General features: G+C 30.9%; 2 protein-coding genes across 5 annotated transcripts in view; both read left to right on the top strand.

Annotated features, from left to right (window-relative positions):
• The first annotated feature begins 204 nt into the window (after nt 1-204).
• LOC126755418 (arginyl-tRNA--protein transferase 1) lies at nt 205-6,160 on the top strand. Of its 4 annotated transcripts, none has more exons than XM_050467967.1 (10): nt 205-394; nt 979-1,105; nt 1,169-1,560; nt 2,406-2,602; nt 2,816-2,962; nt 3,277-3,458; nt 3,522-3,685; nt 3,746-3,894; nt 5,478-5,540; nt 5,841-6,160. In XM_050467967.1, exons 1-10 carry the CDS (start codon nt 310-312, stop codon nt 5,934-5,936), a joined length of 1,602 nt encoding a protein of 533 aa, XP_050323924.1. In that variant the 5' UTR covers nt 205-309; the 3' UTR covers nt 5,937-6,160. The 4 variants fall into 4 exon arrangements, with proteins under 4 accessions (XP_050323924.1, XP_050323923.1, XP_050323927.1 ...); XM_050467966.1 differs by lacking the exon at nt 2,816-2,962 and adding an exon at nt 2,997-3,146 and having other exon boundaries at nt 206-394; XM_050467970.1 differs by lacking the exon at nt 5,478-5,540 and having other exon boundaries at nt 207-394.
• A 3,385-nt stretch (nt 6,161-9,545) lies between these two features.
• The window catches only part of LOC126756979 (sialin), a 37,232-nt gene continuing 24,721 nt past the window's right edge, over nt 9,546-22,056 (top strand). Inside the window, exon 1 of the mRNA XM_050470520.1 lies at nt 9,546-9,739. The gene's annotated coding sequence lies outside the window, so the exon portion shown is untranslated. The remainder of the gene's footprint in view (nt 9,740-22,056) is intronic.

A 22,056-nucleotide genomic window follows, 5' to 3' on the forward strand; every position in this document is an offset into this window, starting at 1 on the left:
AAAGAATATTCGAGTAATATCTGTTTTACCTCATGGAGTTGTTAAAAAATTTAAATTTATTTTCATATAACAAATATAAATGAAAAGCAGGTATACAATTTTTACAAATATAAAAACTTAGAACTTCATTCAAATTAATGTAATTCAAATTATCTGGTAGCGTGAAAATTCGGCCAGCTGGTGGCTGACAGCAGTTTTTTACTTTTCTTTATTTTTGTCTATGCATTTTATTTTATGAGATATTTTGCGGCTGTTTAACAATAGTTAATAGCTAACTCAAATTATTTATTTAATTTCGTAAAGTAAAAGATGGAATTTACAATAAATCATTACTTCAGTAAGCAGAGCAGCCGCTGTGGTTATTGCAAAGGCTTAAAAACATCGGTGTCCCATGGTAAGTTTGGAATTTTAACTAATGTTCTGAAAGAAATGGTATGAATGTTTGTATGTATATTGATTTGTCAACAAAATATTGAATAATAAATTGTTCAATACAACAAATATAGAAAAAATGTATGGCATTTGAAAGGAATTAAGAAACAAAACACTAGTAGGTATATAAATATGGGTATCAGTTGCAGAAGTTGAATTTGGTGCATATACTTATGTAGTTAGATACTTGGTATAGCAGGGTACTTACAATAATAATTTACTTACATACATATGTACATATTAATGTGTAATGTACATATTTAAATGTATAATTCTTTTCTTAGAAATTGTTTCATTCAAATTTGTTATACTTGCTATGTATATTATTGTTATTGCATATTATTAGTCATTTAGAACCTTATCAGTTTTAAGAGCTCTAATCATAACTGAATATAAATAACAGTTTATGTATAGTATATTTTTGAGAAACAATATTTTTTGAGTTTTTTGCATCTGTATTATAATAAAAATTATAGTATATTTTTAAAAAACAATATTTTATCGCAAGTTCTGCATCTTTAAAGACAATTTTTCGTGAATTTTTAGGTATGCATTCATACACAATGTTTCCACAAGATTATCAGGAGTTGATCGATCGTGGCTGGCGCCGTTCCGGCCTTTATTGTTATAAGCCACTGAATAATGAAACCTGTTGTCCTTGTTATACAATCAAGTAAGTATATTATTTATGACATTGTTTTACCATTGCATTTATTAAATGTTCTTAATGTTACAGATGTGATGCTTTGGAATTCAAACTGACTAAATCGCATAAAAAAATTTTGAAACGCATGACGCGCTTTCTTCGTGATGGTAAAAAAGATAAAAACGAAGATTCTGTAACAAGCAGCACAGCCAAACAGGCTAACGCGGATGATGGTGCAGTTGGCGGTGCAGATAACGAAATGGATACTATGGGTGGAATAAATGACGAACCGCGAGAACCAAATTTGCCAATAACTGATGTCGATCTAGCAGCCGTTGCAGCTTCCAATCCGGAAAAGCATGAGGCAGCACGCAAGAAACATGAGCACTTCGATGATCAGACGGTTTCGCCAACACAAAGCATTAATACTATACCTACAGAAAGTGCGGATGTGGCAGACGGTCAAATTGCAACTAAGAAATGTACGAAATATAAACTATTTATACCCTATCAGCATGACAAGCTGAGTCGATTTATACACGTCCGTCTGTTCGTCTAGTCTAGCAGACCTTCAACTGATTGTCAACAACCCTAAAATTTTAGGTGTTACATTCACACCCTTTGCACCTTCACTCTAGATATGACCGAGCTAAGTGCTAAAGTACAGCGCCGCAACAAAAGCCTCAAGTCGCAAGCCGGCAGCTCATGGGGAAGAGACAAAGAAACGTTGTTGGCAACATACAAGGAAATCGGCCATTCGGTCATAAACTACGCCCACTGATATAGTCGCTTGGATGTAGTGCATCCCGCACGACTACGGGATGTCTCCGGTTTAACATTTGCACAGCCATGGCCCGCATGTTTCCTATAAAGGAGCATAATGAACTTCTATCCACGCAGTTCTGCTTTTTTCCCTTTCTCCCCCTAAGAATTTAGAATCACCTTCACCCCATTTCGTTCTGGATACTGTAGCAGGTTGAAATTCTACTTATTCAGAATCGACCCTGATATATCAAATATATATCCAGCATGCAATGAGCACCATCATGTCTCTAATCACCTCTTTGCATGCCCAGCGAACCCAAATCACGTATCACCCCTGTCCCTATGGTCCGGACGCATCGAAAGAGCACGTTTCGTGGGCTTGCAGTTAAATGACTTCGATGACAAACATCCCGAACTTTACCTGGGTGTAAATAACCGTTATGACAACAACGATCAAAATCATGTTGTCGTAAGGAAAACATTACAGCTTCGGTACAACCGATGTTAACATATTCTCTTATTAGAAATCACTTTGAACCTACATATATTCAAATTCTTCTAGCACACGATGGCATAAACGTACAACGGAAGAAAGCGAAGATTCTCCGCCTGGAACGTAGGCAAGCAAAAATTGCCGCTAAAGGCGTACAACAACCGGAAGATACAAAAACCACAACAAAAAAGCAAAGAAATGCTCAAGAGAAGACGCTTGCCGACTATTTTGCCGATGTCCAACCGAATGATAAACACAAATTACAGGTAAGTAACAACTTCTAAGCATCTTGTTTATTTTTTATTATTTGCGATACACGGGTTATCATTGTTCTGGCAATTTGGTAGAAATATTCAACTTACATATGTATATACTATTTACGATATAACATTCTACAAGCTCGTATAATAAAACTACTTAAATAAATAAAATATCAAACTTTATTTCGATTCGATTTGTATTGTTGTTGCTATTTACAGGTGATTTTAATACCGCCGAATAAAAAACACGTTACTGATGAAGCATTCAATTTATATAAGAAATACCAATTGCTCGTACACAATGACGATCCTAATCGTCTAACACCATCTAGTTTAGAGCGTTTTTGTTACATGTCTCCTGTTAAGGTAATTAAATTGATTTCTCATCTATATTTCACAGTTAAAACTGGTACAAGTAAAAAGCCAACAATTCAAGGATACGCTAGACACGACATATGCGCTTTACCAGAAGTATCAAACAATCGTACACAATGATCCACCTACTCTTATTAGTGATTATTTGGAATTTTTACAAGAGTCGCCAATCAAGGTTAAATTAATGAAAAACTTACAGTTATTATTATTTTGATTAACAAGCATTTATTTCATAACCAACGAAATTTCATCAAAAAGTATTTTCTTTTTATTTAATTTTGCTGTTTTCTTGCTTTTGCTTGTAGCACACTAAAACACGCGATGGTCCCACTGTCGGTTATGGCTCGTTTCATCAACAATATTGGTTGGATGATAAGCTTATAGCAGTCGCCGTAATTGACATACTGCCATATTGTGTTAGTTCAGTATACTTTTTCTATGACCCAGACTATAGCTTTTTGTCCTTGGGTACCTATGGTTCTCTGAGGTGTGTCGGAAGTGTATATGTAATTGTTTTTGCATTTAAATAAGTATATTTTTTTATTCCTAGAGAAATTGATCTTGTCCAGCAATTGGCCGACAAAGTGCCCGCTCTTAAATACTACTACATGGGTTTCTACATACATTCTTGCCCCAAAATGCGCTATAAGGGCCGTTTGACGCCCTCATATCTACTATGCCCCGAGGTGTACACATGGCATCTGTTGACTGATGGTATATTTAATTATAATTTTAAATAAAAATTTAGCTGTAAACTTATATTTTATATTACAGAAATTCGTGATAAATTAAATCAAAATAAATACCAACGTTTTAATGAGAATGCCGGTGCTAAAGATGCAGAGGATTTTCAAGAATCGGACTTAAACAAAGCTGTGCTCTTATACGACAAAACTTATTTAACTTATCGACAGTATATTCAGGTATGTATACCTTATTAACTGGTGACAGCGATTTGGATAATTTAATTTGAGGCTTTTATAAAATAACTAACTAAATTAATTTGATTTGTTTTGCCCTAACGGTCATGTTTTGGTTTTGGCTTTTGTTAAGGGCATTTTTTTCATATTTTTACTGTATATATATTTATATTAGAGCGTGTCGATTTTTTTTTTCATTATGAACAACTTTGCCTAAGAGACTATGGCTCTTAACCCGTTTGCGAGCCAGCGATTTTTAAGAAGTTTAAAATATCTGCGTAATCGATTGTATGAGTGATATTTTATATAGTTATCCAATCGGTCCGATCCTGACAAATGATTAATAGAATAGAATATCGAAATGCAGTTATGTATTTACATTTCATTCCGATATCCCAAAAACTGACGAAGAAATTTATATGATCCCTAAAAAACTTCATCCTAAAAATCGCTGGCACGAAACCGGCTTTAGACCCGACCCATAGTATCTTAAGCAAAGTTGTTCAGAATGATCCGTAGCACATTTCCCGAGTACGCGTTTTTCCGATTTTTTGTTTCCTGTAAATCGTTCTAATGTATATATACCTGAATAGGGTATATTAAATTTGTCACGAAGTTTGTAACACCCAGCAGGAAATGTCGGACGGCTTATAAATATATTTTTATTCTATATATGCCTAGCTGAGCCGATTTATTGTCAGTATATAAGCGAACTAGTCGCTCATTTTTTGAGATATCGGTCTGAAATTTTGCACACGTTCTTTTTGCACCAAAAGGCTGCTCATGTACAGGAACCAAGAATATCGGAAAACTATATCATATAGCTGCCGTACAAACTGAACAATCCAAGTGAAGTTCTTGTATGTCTTGATTGTATGCTTCCTTATTTGACAAGGTGTCTTCACAAAATTTGACACACATCTGACAGCCCTCTTCATTTGGTCCAACCCCGTCGAAACAGCACGTTTCCTGGGCCTACCGTTGGATGACCTCGATAATAACCTAGATCCCAACGAGAATTAGGTACCGGTTACAACAACAACAACAAAATTTTAAACGATTTATTATCAATGGTAGCGCTATAATTTCTGAACTAATGCCTCAGATCGGATCACTATAGCATATACTTAGCTGCCAACAAACTAACTGCTCAAAATTAGGTGCTTCTATTGGCATTTTTTTTATATGTAAAGAGTTTTATAGGTTCTGTGCAACTCAAATTTACTTTTTATCTTGGTTTAACTAAATAGTCTTATTTTTGTTTTAATATTTAGCTTAAGTTTTTTTTTTAATTTATTCTATGATACAGATTTCATGATTAAAAAATAAATTTCGGAATGTTATAGCAAATTAAGGTTATATAACGAATTTTTTATTGTTATTTCATATTAAACTACTTTTTTTTGCTTTATTATATTCAAATAACGCTCAATTCAAATAAAATCAAAAATTTATTTACTTCAACGAAAAGTTAACAATATCTTTAATTAGAAATCTGTGTCATTTCATAACATTTTCGCTTAAAAAATTATTGGTATATCTTGAAAACTCTGCTCCTTTTCCATGTTGTTTAAAATATTGCGCAGTCATTGAAAATACCCAGCATTGACAACATGTTGGACGTCATAAGGAGCAGAATTTACAAAAAGGTAATTGCACGTGTTTTATTTAAATACATACATACCTACATACATACTAACATACATATGTACATACATACATACATACATACATGCGTACATGCGTACATACAGACATATCAACATACTTTCATACATACAGATGCCATTATGTAAATATCCAAATTCATAATTCATTAAATTCATATTTTTCGCTTGTTTTGTGAAAAAAAAAAATATTTTTAATTTTTTTTGTAATTATGTTTATCGTTCTTTGTATTGCTTACTCTTTGTATTTTTTCTAAATTTACCTAAACATTTTAATTTCAGATCACTGGTGATGATGATGATCGCGATTTAATAATAGAATATGGCAAACTGGTCGGCAAGTCGCTGGCCCATCGCATGCTCTATGTCAAAACTTAAAGTTGGCGGCCTAACTTTATATTGTATTTGTAAATAATATTTGAATTTATGGCATAATTTCTTTAAATGCAGTTGAACTGTTTATCTAAAATTATGCTTATTGTGAATTAATAGTTTTTTTTTAACTTTATTATGTAATATTTACTAAAAATGCTATTGTTTTATTTGAAATCACTGTTTAGCAAAAATGAACTAGACAAAATAAAAATTAAGTTAATACAAAATGCCTTTTTCCAATCAAGAAATGAAGTTTTTTTAAGCGATGAAAATTCTTATAAAAAATCAAAATTTCGTCAAATGAAAAAGATTTCCATACATTAATTCTGATGGATCAATTTGTATGATTCTGAGCAAAGTCTTCAGAGTCTATATCGTTGCTTAATGCATTAACCCATGTCAAATTTCATGAAGATGCATTGTAAAATAAATAAGCTCGTATGGCAGCACTATGCTATAGTGATTTAATATCGGCGGTTCTGGCAAATAAGCAGCGCTTCTTGAGGAGTAAAGGACGTATGCAAGACTTTGTAATGACAGCTCATAAACTGAGAATAGTTCTTATGATGGTACCTTCTAGGTATTACAAAGTTTGTGCCAAACTTAGTATGTCCTGTTCAGGGTACTCGTCCATAGTATTAGATAAAGCTATCCAGTTTATAGTGGTTGGGCGGCTTAAATCCAGTTTCGCTAGGATAAAATATGTATAGCTGGCAAAAAAATATATTATAATGTATATAGTTACATATGGTATCTAAATCTCAAGAGATTGTTGTTTCTGTTGGCTAATGCTTTGCGCAATACGGTATAAATACTGTAATATCTTTTACAATATTTACTTTAGTGCATATAAATATGTAAATAAGTGTCAATATGTTTTTGATTCATGAATATAGCAGCTAGTAAATCGTTGTGCAACGGTTGAGCTATAAATAAAAGCGCATTAACGGCAACTGGTTTAAGCTTCTAAAAATATTATATAAAAAATTGCCTTACTCAGCTCGGGGATTTAAAAACTATTTGCTGTGTTATAAGTATGTGCAATATACTTCCTAATTGCTGGTCATAGAATACTTTAAGGTTTATTTCGGTTGAGTGGACTATAATAAAGCAGCATGGAAAATTTGTTATTGAGCTTGGTTGCCTTTCTTTTCCCACCGTTTTACTTTCCTACACTGACTGGCCAACGCAGATGGTTTTTATCTAATTTCGGAATAGGGTTCCAAACATATACATATATACATATATATAGACCAATCTATAAAGAGGACTTTCGAAAAATTTCAACTAAATCGGTCTTGTAAAACCTGAGAAATCGTGGGTATCGCTTTGAAAAACTTCTCTTCTAACAACAGCACACCAGTCGATTCTTCTTTTCGCTATTTGGCGTCAATTCGAGAAACCTAACGCAGCCAGGCCCTTCTCCACCTGATCTCTCCAACAGAGTGGAGGTCTAGCTCTTCCACTGCTTCTACTGACGGTTACTGAATCGAAAATTTTCAAAGCTGAAGCTTTCTCTTCCATCCGGATAACGTGATCTAGCCAACGCAGCCGCTGTCCCTTGATTCGCTGAACTATGTCAATGTTGCCTTATATCTCGTATAGCTCATCGTTCCATCGACTGCGGTACTCGCCGTTACCAATGCACAAAGGACCATAAATATTCCACGAAACTTTTCTCTCGAACACTCCTAAAGCCGACTCATCAGATGATGCAATTGTTCATACCTCCACCTCCACCTCCACCATATAGCAGGACGGGAATGATGATTTATAGAATTTGGTCTTTGTTCATCGAGAGAGAACTTTATTTTCAATTGCCTACTGAATCCAAAGTAGAACCATGATATTGTTGGTGTTGATGCTGGTTTCAAGATAGACAAGATTATCTATGACTTCAAAGTTATGACTGTCAACAGTGGCATGCGAGCCAAGTCGCGACTATTTTCTGACTGTTTGTTTGATGACAGGACACATTTCGTCTTGTCCTCGTTCAAAACCAGACCCATTATTTGAAACCTCACTTGGAATCGAACGGCTCGGTGAAATCATTCTCGATTCTGACGGAGCTTTTGGTTTTGATCAACGTCAGCTTACACAGCCGTATTAGCATTGCGATACCAAGTTCAGACACAGCGGCATAGAGGTAGTTCCTTTTCGTGCTGTCGAACGCGGCTTTAAAATCGACGAAGAGGGAATTTGTGTCGATCTTCCTTGCACGGGTCCTTTCCAAGATTTGGCGCATAGTGAAAATCTGTAAGATGGCAGATTTTCCGGGTCTGATGCCACACTGATAAGGTACAATTCATAAGTTGACGGTGAACTTCAGTTTTTCACAAACTACGCTCGTTAAGATCTTATTTGCTTGTGAGTCCCCCCTTTTGTGGATTGGGCAGAGCACACTTAGGTTCCAATCGTCGGGCATGTTTTCATCCCACCATATCAAAGAAGCTGATGCATACATCTTATCAGCTCTTCGCCGGCGTATTTGAATAGCTCGGCCGGTAATCCATCGGCCCTTGCCACTTTGTTGTTCTTTAGGCGGGTGATTGATATTCGAATTTCTTTATGGTCGGGCAATGGAACATCTATTCTATCGTCATCCATCGGGGAAACGGGTTCACCATCTCCAGATGTTATACTTTCATTGCCCTTCGAGAGGCTGAAGAAGTGTTTCCTTCATAACATCAGTATGCTCTCAATATCAGATCACCATTTTGGGTTCTACAATAGTATACTCCGTCCTTGAAACCTTCCGTTAGTCGCTGCAACTTTTCGTAGAATTTTCGAGCATTACCCCTGTCGACCAGCTTCTCAAGCTCTTCACACTCACGCATTTCGGTCTCTTTCTGTTTTTGTATGCACATGCGTCTCGCTTTCCTTTTCATTATTCATTAGCTTCAAACCAGCTGCAAAAATTTCTGTCAATATTACTACATAAGAACAACCCTAATGTGCGCATTCTACTGCAATCTACTTAAACGGCATATCAGTGTGATCCTCGTCATCATATTATGTTGTTGTTTCTTATTGCAATACTTAGTAAGATGCTTAACCATTTGAGCTTTTATAATGCATACTCGAGTTGATTTTAATATGAACGATTAACTGATGAGCTTCGCACTTACACACACACATACATGCGCAAGAATATACAATTTCATTAACGCTTACCTTTGGCTATAACTTTCGATGCCTAAGCGCAACGACGCGCTCGGCGCTTCCTTACACAGCAGGTGGGTGCCGAGCGCCGCTGGCGTCGTCGGCGTTAACAGCCAGCGCAGTAGCTTTCTGGTGGCTGCGCCGAGCGCTCTAAATTCGCAACTTACGCTGCGGACACACAGCGTGCACATGTAGTTAAGTATATATACGTGTGTATGTATGTACAGTGGCTTTTTCGTTTTCGACCGAGTTTCGCATTTGCGTTGGCTCTCACCTACATGCCGACACAGTCAAGCGCACGCTTGCCTATGCATGTATGCTTGTGTGTGTTGTTGTTAGTATTGTTGGAAGAGCGCACGAATTAAAGCGCTGTCCGTTGGCAGTCAATCAATCGCGGCGGTTTGGCGAAAATTGAAAAAGTTAGTCGAATTGAGCCGTAAAATATAAAAGTTTGCCAAGTGCAGCGCGCAGTACGTTTGAACTATTCATAGCGTGCGGTGGTTTGGCTTACCAGCTTTACCAGCTTCGTAGCAGTGTCTAAAGTGTTACAGTTATAGCTAAGTAAAAAACACAAGTAACAGACGTGTGAATGCGTCAAACAGTGTAATAATTAGGTGTTTGGTCTCTTCGGCAGTGTGCAGAAGGTAAAGTGTTGTTGTCAAGTAGTATAAAACTGTATTTTTGTTGGAAAATACTTTGCAAGTGAACAAAGAAGCGTTTAGTTGAACGCTCGTACAATGAAATGATTATTTTTATTTCAAATGTTTTGTTTAAATATTAGTGAGTGTTGTGTTTTCGAGTGCTTGTGGCTTAAATAAAAAAATTTTAAATATGAGTTTAAGTAGCAGACAAAGTTGTGTGTCTGCTTATCATTTTATAAGTGCAGCTTGGGTATTAAAGCCAAAATTTGGCAGCTCTTGAAATTGTTAGTGAAATACTAAGTAATTTCCTTAAATGAAGAGGCAATTTTTAAACAGAACTTGATGGTCATATTATTAAGGTTAACAAATTTGCAAAGAGTATTATATTTAATATTATTATTATTTTTTTTAAATAAATTAAAATAGCTTGCAATATGATTTTCTTACGATTTTTATGATAAATAATTTATAAAAAAAATGTATTATTTCAAAACTTATATGTTATTAATTAATTACTAAAAATTAAAATTTAATACTAAAATCTTTTAAAATTAAAATTTAATATTTTAAAATTTTTTTACTCACAAATTTATACATAAATAAGCTTTCATAATTAAAAAAAAAACTAAGTAAATAATTAATAGAAAATATAATAGTAATTTCTTTTTTATTTGTATGTGTAAAAATTTGAGTATAAATAGATAGTTATATAAAATAATCCTTCAAAATTCTTTTAAATTTTTTTTATTAAAATTTAATTATTTTTAATTACATTTTTTTTCGAAATTAAAAAAAATTTATTAAGAAACAAACTTTTAAATATTTTTTCTCTGCTAATATATTAAAAAAATATTCTTAGATTTTAAATTAAAATTTAATTTTTTTCAATTTAATTTTTTTTCGGAATTAAAAAAAATGCATTATGAAACAAACTCTTAAATACTTTTACTGAGCTAATATATCAAAAACATATTCTTAGATTTAAAATTTGTTAAATTATAATATAAATATTTTCAATTTAAAATTTTGTTTTGAAATTAAAAAATATCTACAAATGTATTTTTGTGCAAATTATATACTTTTTTTCTGAGCTAATACATATCTACATATATATAAAAAAAAATTAAATAAAAAATAATTAAAATTTTAATTAAATTTTGAAAAATTTAAAATCTGAAAAATTTAAAACCAGAAAATTTTTAAAGTTAAAATTTAATTATTTATGCAAATTTTAAATTTTTTTGTGAAATTAAAAAAAATATATGCATATGCATGTTTTTATATTAATATATAAAAATTCTTAAAAAAACGAATTTTTAAACTTATTAAAAACTATAATATGCATTTTTAAACAAACTTATACATATATGTATGTAGTACATATGTATGTATAAACATCTGAGTTCATTAATTTAAAAATATATATTTTCAAATGTAAAATATGTTTTGAATTTAAAAAAATTTATATATACATATGTATGTATGTACATACCTACATACATATATAAAACTTATATTTTAAAATTTCTGTGATATTTATTTTTATCACCTTGATTTTTTTTATTAATTTCTTTTTTAATTAAAATGTATTTATTTTAATTTTTGATTTTGTGAAATTAAAAAATATATACATACATTGTATGCATATGTAGATATAATCTAATAATTTTTTAATATAAAAAATTTCAAACATAACAAAGACTGGAATATGCATTTTAATACAGACCTATAAATGTGTAAAAATCTGAATTATAAAAAATAAAAATATATTTTTAATTTTTTTAAATATTTTTAATTGTAAAATTCATAATAAAAAACAATGAAATCAAAAAGTATGCATAAATTTAAATCTGAAATTTCTCTGGTATTTTTTTATTTCCTTGAATATTTTTTTTCAATTTTTATTCAATTTATTTTTTTAATTTATTTTTAATTAAATTATTTTTTTAATAATTTTTTATTTTTATTTATTTTTTAATTAAATTATTATTTTTTTATAATATTTTTATTTTTTAATAAATAATTTTTTTTAATATTTTTTATTTTTTAATTTTTTTGAAATTGTATTACATTTTTTAAATCTGCTATATGAGTTATCTCAAATTATATGCAGTATCAGCTGGTTGAGATAATTTTGTGACATAAAACTGCAAAACATTGTTAATATTGGATTTGTATTTGTAATAGTAGGTACTGATAAATCGAAATCGATCAAATATTTTTACTATTTTACAAACAGATTCAAAATAGATTCAAACAAAAAATTACCGTTATTGCACGCAATATAATTTTTTACAATGTTATGTGCAATTAAATAATTGAAAACGTGAATAACAAGCCTGCTCGTAAAACTTCCCTACATGGCGTATGAGTGACATTGCTGTGTTGTGGCGTCTTCATTAGTGTGCAATGTATGCGCATACATAAATGCAAATATTTGTAATATTGTATGTTGAGCATTATTGCACTATACTATTTTCTAAGACTATTTGTTTTAAAGAAAAAATGCTTATCGGTGAAATTAGTTTTTGGAAATAAAAGTGCACACCAACACTTGCACTTTTTATAAAGAATAGAAAATGCATTTAAATAAAAATGCTTTTCTCTTAAAAAAGTTTATTTTACATCTGCGTAGTTGCTAAAACCAATTTATTTTTAAAATTAATTACTATTTGTGTACATTTTCCTTTAATTTATTTTTTATGCCTAGCACATTTCCCATTAAAATTTTTTTACTATGGTTTTATATGAAAACAGTTTAAATAATTGTTCAACTAACCCATTTCTATTATAACAAATATTTGTTTTAATTAACCTAATAATTCTACACCTATTTTTTTATTTTTTTATTAGTTTTTTGTCAGCATCACAGCTGCGTTACCAGCTATTAATCATAGCGGAACAGTTTGCAGGGCAATTACAATTATTTATGAGTCAAAAAGCTAAAACTTTTGTGAACATTAAATTTAATAAATTGTTGGGGAGAAAACAGTAATATTATTAGCATCATAATTGACAATTAACAAATGTGTACCTACATATACCATATATATGTATATACATATATTCATATATATGTATGTATATGTACATATAGAAGTACTTTGGTGTAAAGTTAAATGCTTATTAACATTAAAAATCTTTTACTTCAAACATGATTCATTAACTTAGAAAATTATTAAACAAAAAAAAATATTTTTAAAAAAGTCTTTAGCTGCTATGCGAGCAGTAAAATTAAAGTAAACTGAACAGAATATCAAAATTCATTCAAAAAAAAAAAATTTTTATTATTCAAAACTTATTGATGTTCTTTCGCAGATGCTTAGCAGTACTATAACGTCATTCTAAATAAAAAAAAAAAAATATTATCGCTACCTCGCTCCATATAGACAGCTGAGCTAATATCTTTATTTTAAACAAGAAAAAAAATACCTAAAAATAATTTAACCTTTGTATGCTATTTTATTCGGTAGTCGAAAAAGTATTTTCGTGTTTCTAATCAAATTTTAACTTACCCCATATATACATGTATTTACATAATACATACATACATACATATATTTGCATTTTTATACAGTAAATGCAATCACAAATATTTTTTCAATTTTTGAAGCAAAATATTAAACAAAACTTAATAACCGAAACCGTTTGAGTCAACATATTATTTTAGATTTGTTTTAGATTATATGGTTCATGGATAAAAAGTGTTAATTCTAACCTGCAAATATGTACATAAAAAAATCTTTTAGCATATACAACAACAAAGGTATTTTTTCTTATTTAAGATACATATACTTATATTTTTTTACTTTTTTTATTCTGACTGCTAACTAAAACTGAAACAAAAAGAAGTTAAATTATGTATGACACCTTCACAAAGCTAGAAAAAAAATGTTATGCAATTAAAAATTTGACACACTTCTGGAAGAACTTGTATCAATATTATATTTAACTGATAATATTAATTAAAGCTATTTATATATACGCTAGACAGTCGCAATCGCTTGGAAATAATTTTGCATAAATTTGCAATAAATTTCAATATTGTTTGTTTGGAGTATTAAAAATATATGTATGTATGAAATATTAATACATTTTAGCTTAATTTTCAGACTACTGCAAAATTTAATTTGCACTTTCATTAATATGAAATTTGCTTACTAATAACTAATTTTTTTAAGAAAAAAATATTGATATTTTTTTTAAAGAAAAAATATTGTTATTATTAAAATATTGACATTTTTATTTTCTAACTCTTTTACAGCTGTTTCTCAGCGCGTTGCTAAAGTGACGTCACAGCGAGATTAGGTGCCTACAATTAACATAATCGTCTCTAAGAATTTCGCTAATGTGACGTCACCGAAAGTAAAGTCGTATTAAATTTTTTCTTTTGTCTACATAAATTATTGCTTTATGAAATTTTCAGCATTTACGTCTTCTGATATTCTGCAAAGAAGAAAAATTCTTGAAAACAATTCTTATATAACTCTTTTTGAAGTTAATTTTGGGTATGAAAAATTATTTTCTTTTCATAAAACAACTTGCTAATGAAATCACTTACTTTTCATTAGAAATAAGTTTTCGAATCATACTTTTCATGTACAATTTTTAATTTCGAAAATAAGACTACCTGAATGCTATTCATATCAAGCACAATTCCGAAGATAACTTGCTAAGCACCCGCCGATTTTTTAAAATTAACTAAAATACCTCAATTAATATCAGACATGTAGAGTAATAATTATGACTATCAGTATCGTTTGGTAAGCGGGCTTTAAATACTGTTTTTACAAACAAAGAAATACGGGATATTTTTCTTTACAAAATTTCTTTTTCTTTCAAAATTCCTATTTTTTCAAACCTTAAAATTTTTTTACAAACTTTCAATTTGTTCAAAATTTATAAGTTTTTTAAAATTTCAGATTTTTTTTCAAAATTTCCGATTTTTCAAAATTTAAGTTTAATTTCAAAATTTAATTTTGTTATATTTCAATTTTTTCCAATTTGTACAAAATTCCAATTTTTTTTCAAATTTCAATTTTTTTCCAAAATTTCAGTTTATTCAAAATTTCATTTTTTAATTTCAGTTTTTTTTTCAAAATTTCAGTTTTTAATTTTTTTTCAAAATTCCAATTTTTTCTAAAATATCAGTTTTTTTTTCAAAATTCCAATTTTTCAAAATATCATTTTTTTCAAAATTTTTATTTTTTTAATTTCAAATTTTTTTAAATTAAATTTTCAAAATAAATTTTACACTTTTTTCAATTTCAATTTTTTTAAAAATAATTTTTCAAATTTTTTTAAATTTTTCAAAATAAAATTTTCACTTTTTTCCATTTCAATTTTTTCAAAATTAATTTTTCAAATATTTTTAATTTTTGAACGCTGAAAGAATACAGAAGCATATTTTTAGTTTAAGTTCACTTGTTGTCAAATAATATCTTTTGAAGCATTGGAGGGTTAAAATATTGTATGAAAATATTCTACGGAAAATTTTGGTTTTGATGAAAAGTTTAGATTCTTTATTGTGTTTGTTAGTTCTGCAAAATTTTCTTTTGAAGCATAACCGTCTTACATATGAATATATACTTCGATAAATTTGGGTTTTGATGGAAAGTGTATGTATGTATATTCTTTACTCTATTCCAAATATATGTTTTTAAGACTTTCACGCAAGAAACCCAAACTCGAAAGCACTGGAAGCATTAGAGGGTTAATTTTTTAAATGAATATATGAAGTATGACAATAGCCTTCGGCAAATTTTGATATTGATGGAAAGTGTAGATTCTTTATTTTGTTTCAAATACATTGATTTCCGGAAAACCAAGCTTAAAACACTGCAAGAAACTTGCGAGATGACTATAAGCAACAGTTCTTTGAGTTCTTCTCTGAACCATGGAACAATTTTATTGTTGGAATAGTAAATTTTATCGATTTAGTAATAACAACAAATTTCTCTGCATCAAATTTACAAAGATTCTAGCATCTTGTTTGTTGCTTTTTTGCTTCGCATACGTTCCAAGTACTCGTACTTATGTTGGCGCACGTTCGCTCAATTCGATACGATGACGCGCGATGATATTCAAAATTGTACGCGAAAAACAGTGTTTTAGAGTGTGCCATAATTGGTTGCTAGAAATTTCCTGATTGCTGAAATGCTTGCAAATGTATATATATTTTTGTATGTTTGTATGTATGCACATATATGTACATTTATGGGTGTGTGCTATTGAATACTTTTCAAGTATCAGTTAAAAATAAAATAGAAATTGCCAAACTAAACCGCAGACAGCAACAATCATATGTTGTTGACAACACAAAAACAAACAAATAACAACAAAAACACGAAATTACAACAATACTAAAAGTAAAATGACAACGAGTTTTTTTATCATTTGAAACTTTAAAATAAAACAAAGGAGAAGCGAAGATAATATAAATGATGCCAAATTTTCAAGTGTTTTTGTTTTTGCTTTTTTGTTTTTTGTGTTTTAATTTTTATAACGCATCATTGCTTTGTCAATAAAAGATACCGCATTGTTGTTGTTGTGCATGTTGGTAATGCCATTGTCGGCAGTTGTCATGGAATTTTTCAGTGGCAGTACCATTCAAATTAAGCCATTAGATGCGAAAACTATGTTAAAACACCAAAACAACCGCGTGTTAATTACTGCCAGCGCTGGGAGACGATCCACTGCCGGTGCATGCTTAAAAGTAAAGCAGATTTAACCGATAGTAGCGGTAAACAGTAAGTAGCAATAAAAAAGTGCTGAATAAAACAACACACCAGCGGACTAAACTAAGCTGAGCTAAGCTAAAGTAAACACAACAAGCGAATAACGCTTGTCAATAAAGCTTGGCAAGTCGCACAGCGCACGCTCATTCAATGCAATCTTGTTGATAAGCCCACATACATACATACATACGTACAAGCATGGCTGTAGTTATATTTTTGTTAATGATAATGCATATATCTATGTCTGAGCTTTGATGCAAGCGAACCCGGTTAGTCGGCGTCTTCACTGTGATGGTTGAGGAAATTTATTACTGAAGCCGGCAGTAGACCGTGGTGGAATATTTCAGCACAGCTGTTCGCTTTAACAGGTCTTTTGAGTGAATCAATATTTAAGTCTAGTAGTAGTTTTAGTACGCTGAATAAATTACCAATATTTTAGGAACAGCGCTTAATCTTCTTAAGCGGTTTTTTGCTAGAAGTGCATTTTTAATCACAATTGTTTCTATGACTTGATTTAGACGGTACTTTAACTTAGACTATATAGCGGGTGATACAAGTAGAGCTACTTTTTTTAATAGCGTTCTCTTGACAGATAACGTGTGAGTCGTCGCAAGCGGTCATGTTATTTCATTTCCTTTTCATCCAGAAAAAAACCAAAACAGTGTGGTTTGTAGGACGATGGAATCATCGGTCGGTGAGGTCGTAACCGTCAATGGCGACCGTTATCGCGCCATGATTATCAATCAATGGATTTATTGAGAGAACACTTCGGTGAGCAGATAATTTCAGATTCTGGACTGGTCGATTGACACCAAGATCTTGTGATATCACACCGTTAAACTTTTTCCTTGTGGAAATATATTATAAATTCTAATATATGCGAACAATCCGCTTCGATTCAGGTCTTGGAGCAAAACATCACGTGTGTCATTCGCCAGTTACAAGTCGAAATGCTCGAAGTAGTCATCGAAAATTGGACTAAATGGGTGGACAATCTGAGACGTAGCCGCGGCCAACATTTGGTAGATATAATATTCAAAAAATAAATGCCAATGAATGCTCTTTCGAATGTTAATAAACATTCCCCATTAAATTTGAAGTTTCTGTGGTTTTTCTTTAAAAAAGTAGGGAACCTCGAAATGGATGACCTTTAAGAAGCAGCATTCATTCTAAAAGAAATCTCACACCTTCCTCATGCAATCTTAAGGAGCCCTTGCGCTTCTATGTTCAAACATGACGGAAATCAGGAAAACCAAATGCCGCAAACGGATTCGAAGATCGTAGCGTTGCCTTGGTTTCTTTGACAATTTTTTCAATATATTTACAAACATAAGTAATAATTTTAAAGGTTTTCCACTAATTAGAAGCAGGTATTTGAATTTTTTTTTCATCCGACGAAAAATACGCGAAGATCTATAAAATGTAACATACTTATCTCCCTAGATAGGCACTCTAAGTCGCTCTCTTGTTACTTTTGCCCTTCTTTTCTTCTTTTTATCACGTCGTTTTGTATAAAATACCCAAATATATTAAATTAGTTGATATTTTATTAAATGGTATTGTGTATGCCAGTCAGTGTTTTACCACGGCACTTGCGCATGCGCACGCGTAAATACCAAATAAAGTTTGTGCAAACATAAATATATTTCTATACATACATATACATACTTGTACATATGTACATATTTACATACTATATATATGTACATAAGTACCAATCTGTGCAATGACACTCGCATGTGCAATACCCAGTCTGCTCTGATGATTATCTTTCCAGCTTACTTCAGCAGACTTGTCTATTATATTAATTTTTTGGAAATTCGCAGGTATGAACCGGTTATACTTAGACTTATTGATTCTCCAAATTACTTAAGTCCATTAAACTTTGTATGCAAGTGCGCATTTTTGGGAATTTTTTTTCAGCTAATTCGTTGTAATTAAAGCGAAATATTGATTTTCCTTGACACTCTAAACGAATGCGCATGTGATAAATTGTAAAATGACAAAAAAATAGTTAGCAAATGTAAATTCCCGCTAAATGTGCTTTTGCGCATGTGTGTGCATGTATATGTGCAAGTGTATGTGCATGTGTATGAGACAGTTTATGAGCAAACAGTTAAACGTACATAAATTTCTTTGAAACTGTTAGTAAAACTGTTGTTTTAACTTCTTGAAATTACAAATAAAGTTTGAACGTTTCTAAAATTATTTTTAAAAATATTTTTTTTTTGTCAACACTTAATAATAATTAGTCATAACCTTTTTGTTATTATGCAGTTCCATGAAATGTATGTATATACATATGTACATATGTATATCAGTTACTGTAGAATGTTTTGAAGCAACAAAGGTAATAATCGGTAGTCACGTGTTTTCTTCTATTATCTGAATATGGTCTCAAGCAACCTTCCATTGTTTACAGATTTCAGGTTCATATAATTTCAAAAACATGAGTTGCAGTGGACAGTATTAATTATTGTTCTAAAAACAAAATTTATTTAGAGAATATCTCACCACACATGCATTACATTTGAAAAACTTTATTTAAAATATATCTAAATTTTGTTAAAGAATATCTGGTCTCACTTTCACTCTGTTTTAACAGCGTTTCATATAAACAATTAGAGAATTCCTAGCTTCACATTCACTCTCTTCCAAGAATTATCATCAAAATTAACCTGAATATAGTAAGAATACTTAAACGCCCATTCATTTCCTTCCAAGAATTTTCAACTAAATTTACATAAATATATTTAGATAACAGCTAGCCTCTCTTTAACTCCCTTCCAAGAATAATCATCGAAATTTATCTGAATATAGCTAAGAATTCCTAAATGCTTTTTCATTTCCTTCCAAGAATTTTTATCATTGATCTCTATACAGTGTAAGAATACTTAACCTAAGGTACGTTAGGTTAGGTTACATGGTTGATCCTTCTTCATGAAAGGAGATCACACTGTTATGTAGAGTCAATTGTGAAGCCAGACAAACAACTTCCTTCTAAGAATTTTCATCTAAATTCACAGAAAATTATTTTTTAGAGAATATCTAACCTCTTTTGAACTTCCTTCCAAGAAATAAAATCTCGAATTATCTGAATATACATATGTAGTTAGAGAATACCTAATCTCTCTTTCAAACGCTTCCAAGCACTTTCATCGAAATTTATCTGAATATCGTTTGAAAATACCTAATCTCTCTTTAACTCTCTTCCAAGAACTTTCAAAGAAATGTATCTGATTACATTTAAAGAATACTACACCTTTCGTTTACAGTCTTTCAAGAACTTACCCCGAAATCTATCTCAATATAGTTTGAGAATACCTAATCTCTCTTTCACACTCTTCCAAGAACTTTCATCTAAATTTATCCTAGATATAATTTGAGATCACCTAACCTCTATTTAATAAGCATATAAATGTATACAGAACTTTGTGAAAGCACACGAAAAACTCCTGTAGTTGTATGATATATCAGCTATAGCCGAAACGTCCTGATCCTACCACAAGTCTTTTTAGGTATTTCAAATAATCCTTAATTTTCACCTAAATTAATGTCTAAATGTAAGAGATCCGAGGTGTTTATGCCTTGATCTGGCAAGAACAGCACATTCGAGTAGTAAGTGTTGAGATCACTCTATTTCATCTGCTTCCAAACGGCTGATAGAGCTTGCATCGGGTAAGATGTTCAATCTTACAGCTTGAATCCCGAACTGACAGTGCCCAGTGTCCAATACCTCACCTCAGTTTCATTTACTTCGTAGTACTTCTGTTTAAATTCAACGGAATACTACGAGTATATAGTTAGATAAGGACTAATCACACTTTCAAACTCTACAAAAAACTACTAGAAAAACTATCTAGAACTACTAACTAGATTACATTACTCTTCAAAGAAATTTCATTAGAAAACTGTCAAATGTACAAGCACGTAGTAATTCCAACAAGATCGACTCTTTAACATAGAGCATATGGTCGCTAGTGTTAAGATCTTTTATCTTAAATAATTCTGGTGATCAAAATACATACATACATAAGTATGTACATATGTATGTAGTTCTCAACAAATCAAGCACTATTAAGACGTAAGGAATAGTATTATATATGTATTATTTTTCAAATTTGACCTCTTCAAAATACGCATTTTTTCTTCACTTCTGTGATTTAAAATAGAAATTTCTAAAATTTTTTGTTGTCCTTTATTGTTGTTGTAGCTGTATGATCCCACAACTGCTTTCGGGCAAAACCGCTTTCGAAGACAGTTCTTATACGTTTTGTTCTTTGTGTTTTTTGTTCGCTACATATTCCTACCCGATTCCTAACCTCACTTATTCGTCATAAAAAGAAAGACACGCATGTTCTTATGCACAAATATACTACTTAATTTTATGAATCATATTTATAATTAAGAGCCTTAAACAAACACGATTTGTAACTAAGCGATTTTTTTTTATATTTTCGCTAGAAATATAATTATGCCAAAGTTAATGGAATAATTACAAAGCAAATTAAACAAAACTAATTTGTTAGAGCAAAAATTAAAGGCAAAAAAAGGCAAGTAGTAGCATATGGGCTATTAGCATGGTCGATTGCTGCCATTAATTTAATAAATATTTACCTTGTTGCACAATGTTTTCCATATAGAAGTGTAACTATGTACATACACACATATGTATACATTAGGGTGTTTTTTTTAACTATTAATTTTTTTCATTCCCATTATGAGATTTCCTTGGAAATACCCTAAAAACAATTCCCTGAAAATTTGAGCCTTTAATATTAACATTAAGTACTCAATCAAGGCAATCGTGATATTTTATCTTTAAATTTCTATAGCTCAGAGGCATTTTATGGCATCGCTTTGACTTTAGACACATATTTCTCAGAATTGAACACTCTACAAAAGTGCCCATTGCGACAAAGTCGAAACTCACACCGGCGAGGTAGTACGGAGCTCTAAACTTGACTTTATTTACGAAATTCGCATTTTTTTGTATATATCTCGTAAATGACAAGAGCTATAGAAAAAATTTGCATGACAAACTTGTAGGAAATTTTATTTGCTACAAAAAAGATCCAAGGTCAAAACTGCTTTCACTAATACTTCTCGAGGTATTCGACTTAAGGTAAGGCTTTATAGAATTTTCATAGATGGTATGTAATAAAAAATCTATGAAAATTCCATACAGCCTTACTTTAAAACTCGAGTATCTCGAGAAGTATTACTCGCCGGTGTAAGTTTCGACTTTGTCGCAGTGGGCACTTTTGTAGAGTGTGCAATTCTGAGAAATATGTGTCTAAAGTCAAAGTGGTGCCATAAAATGCCTCTGAACTATAAAAATTTAAAGATAAAAAACTACGATTGTCCTGTATTTTCTATGTAAAATTTTCATATGCCTTGGTCCAGTTCTTAATGTTAATATTAAGGGCTAAAATTTTCAGGGAATTTTTTTTAGGGTATTTCCAAGGAAATTTCATGAGGGGACTAAAAAAAATTAATAGTTCAAACAAAAAACACCCTAGTATACATACATACATACATATGTACACATAACATATAATAAATACATAATATATGTAGGTA

The sequence above is a fragment of the Bactrocera neohumeralis genome, chromosome 4 (assembly GCF_024586455.1).
Source record: "Bactrocera neohumeralis isolate Rockhampton chromosome 4, APGP_CSIRO_Bneo_wtdbg2-racon-allhic-juicebox.fasta_v2, whole genome shotgun sequence".
Taxonomy (NCBI): Eukaryota; Metazoa; Arthropoda; class Insecta; order Diptera; family Tephritidae; genus Bactrocera; species Bactrocera neohumeralis.

What these genes read in the sequence shown, in the direction of transcription:
- LOC126755418 (XM_050467966.1), top strand. Translation starts at nt 310, where the DNA reads ATGGAATTTACAATAAATCATTACTTCAGTAAGCAGAGCAGCCGCTGT. An exon ending in TGTCCTTGTTATACAATCAA is followed by an intron (nt 1,106 to 1,168) that starts GTAAGTATATTA and finishes TTAATGTTACAG; the next exon opens with ATGTGATGCTTTGGAATTCA. An exon ending in GGAGCAGAATTTACAAAAAG is followed by an intron (nt 5,541 to 5,840) that starts GTAATTGCACGT and finishes TTTTAATTTCAG; the next exon opens with ATCACTGGTGATGATGATGA.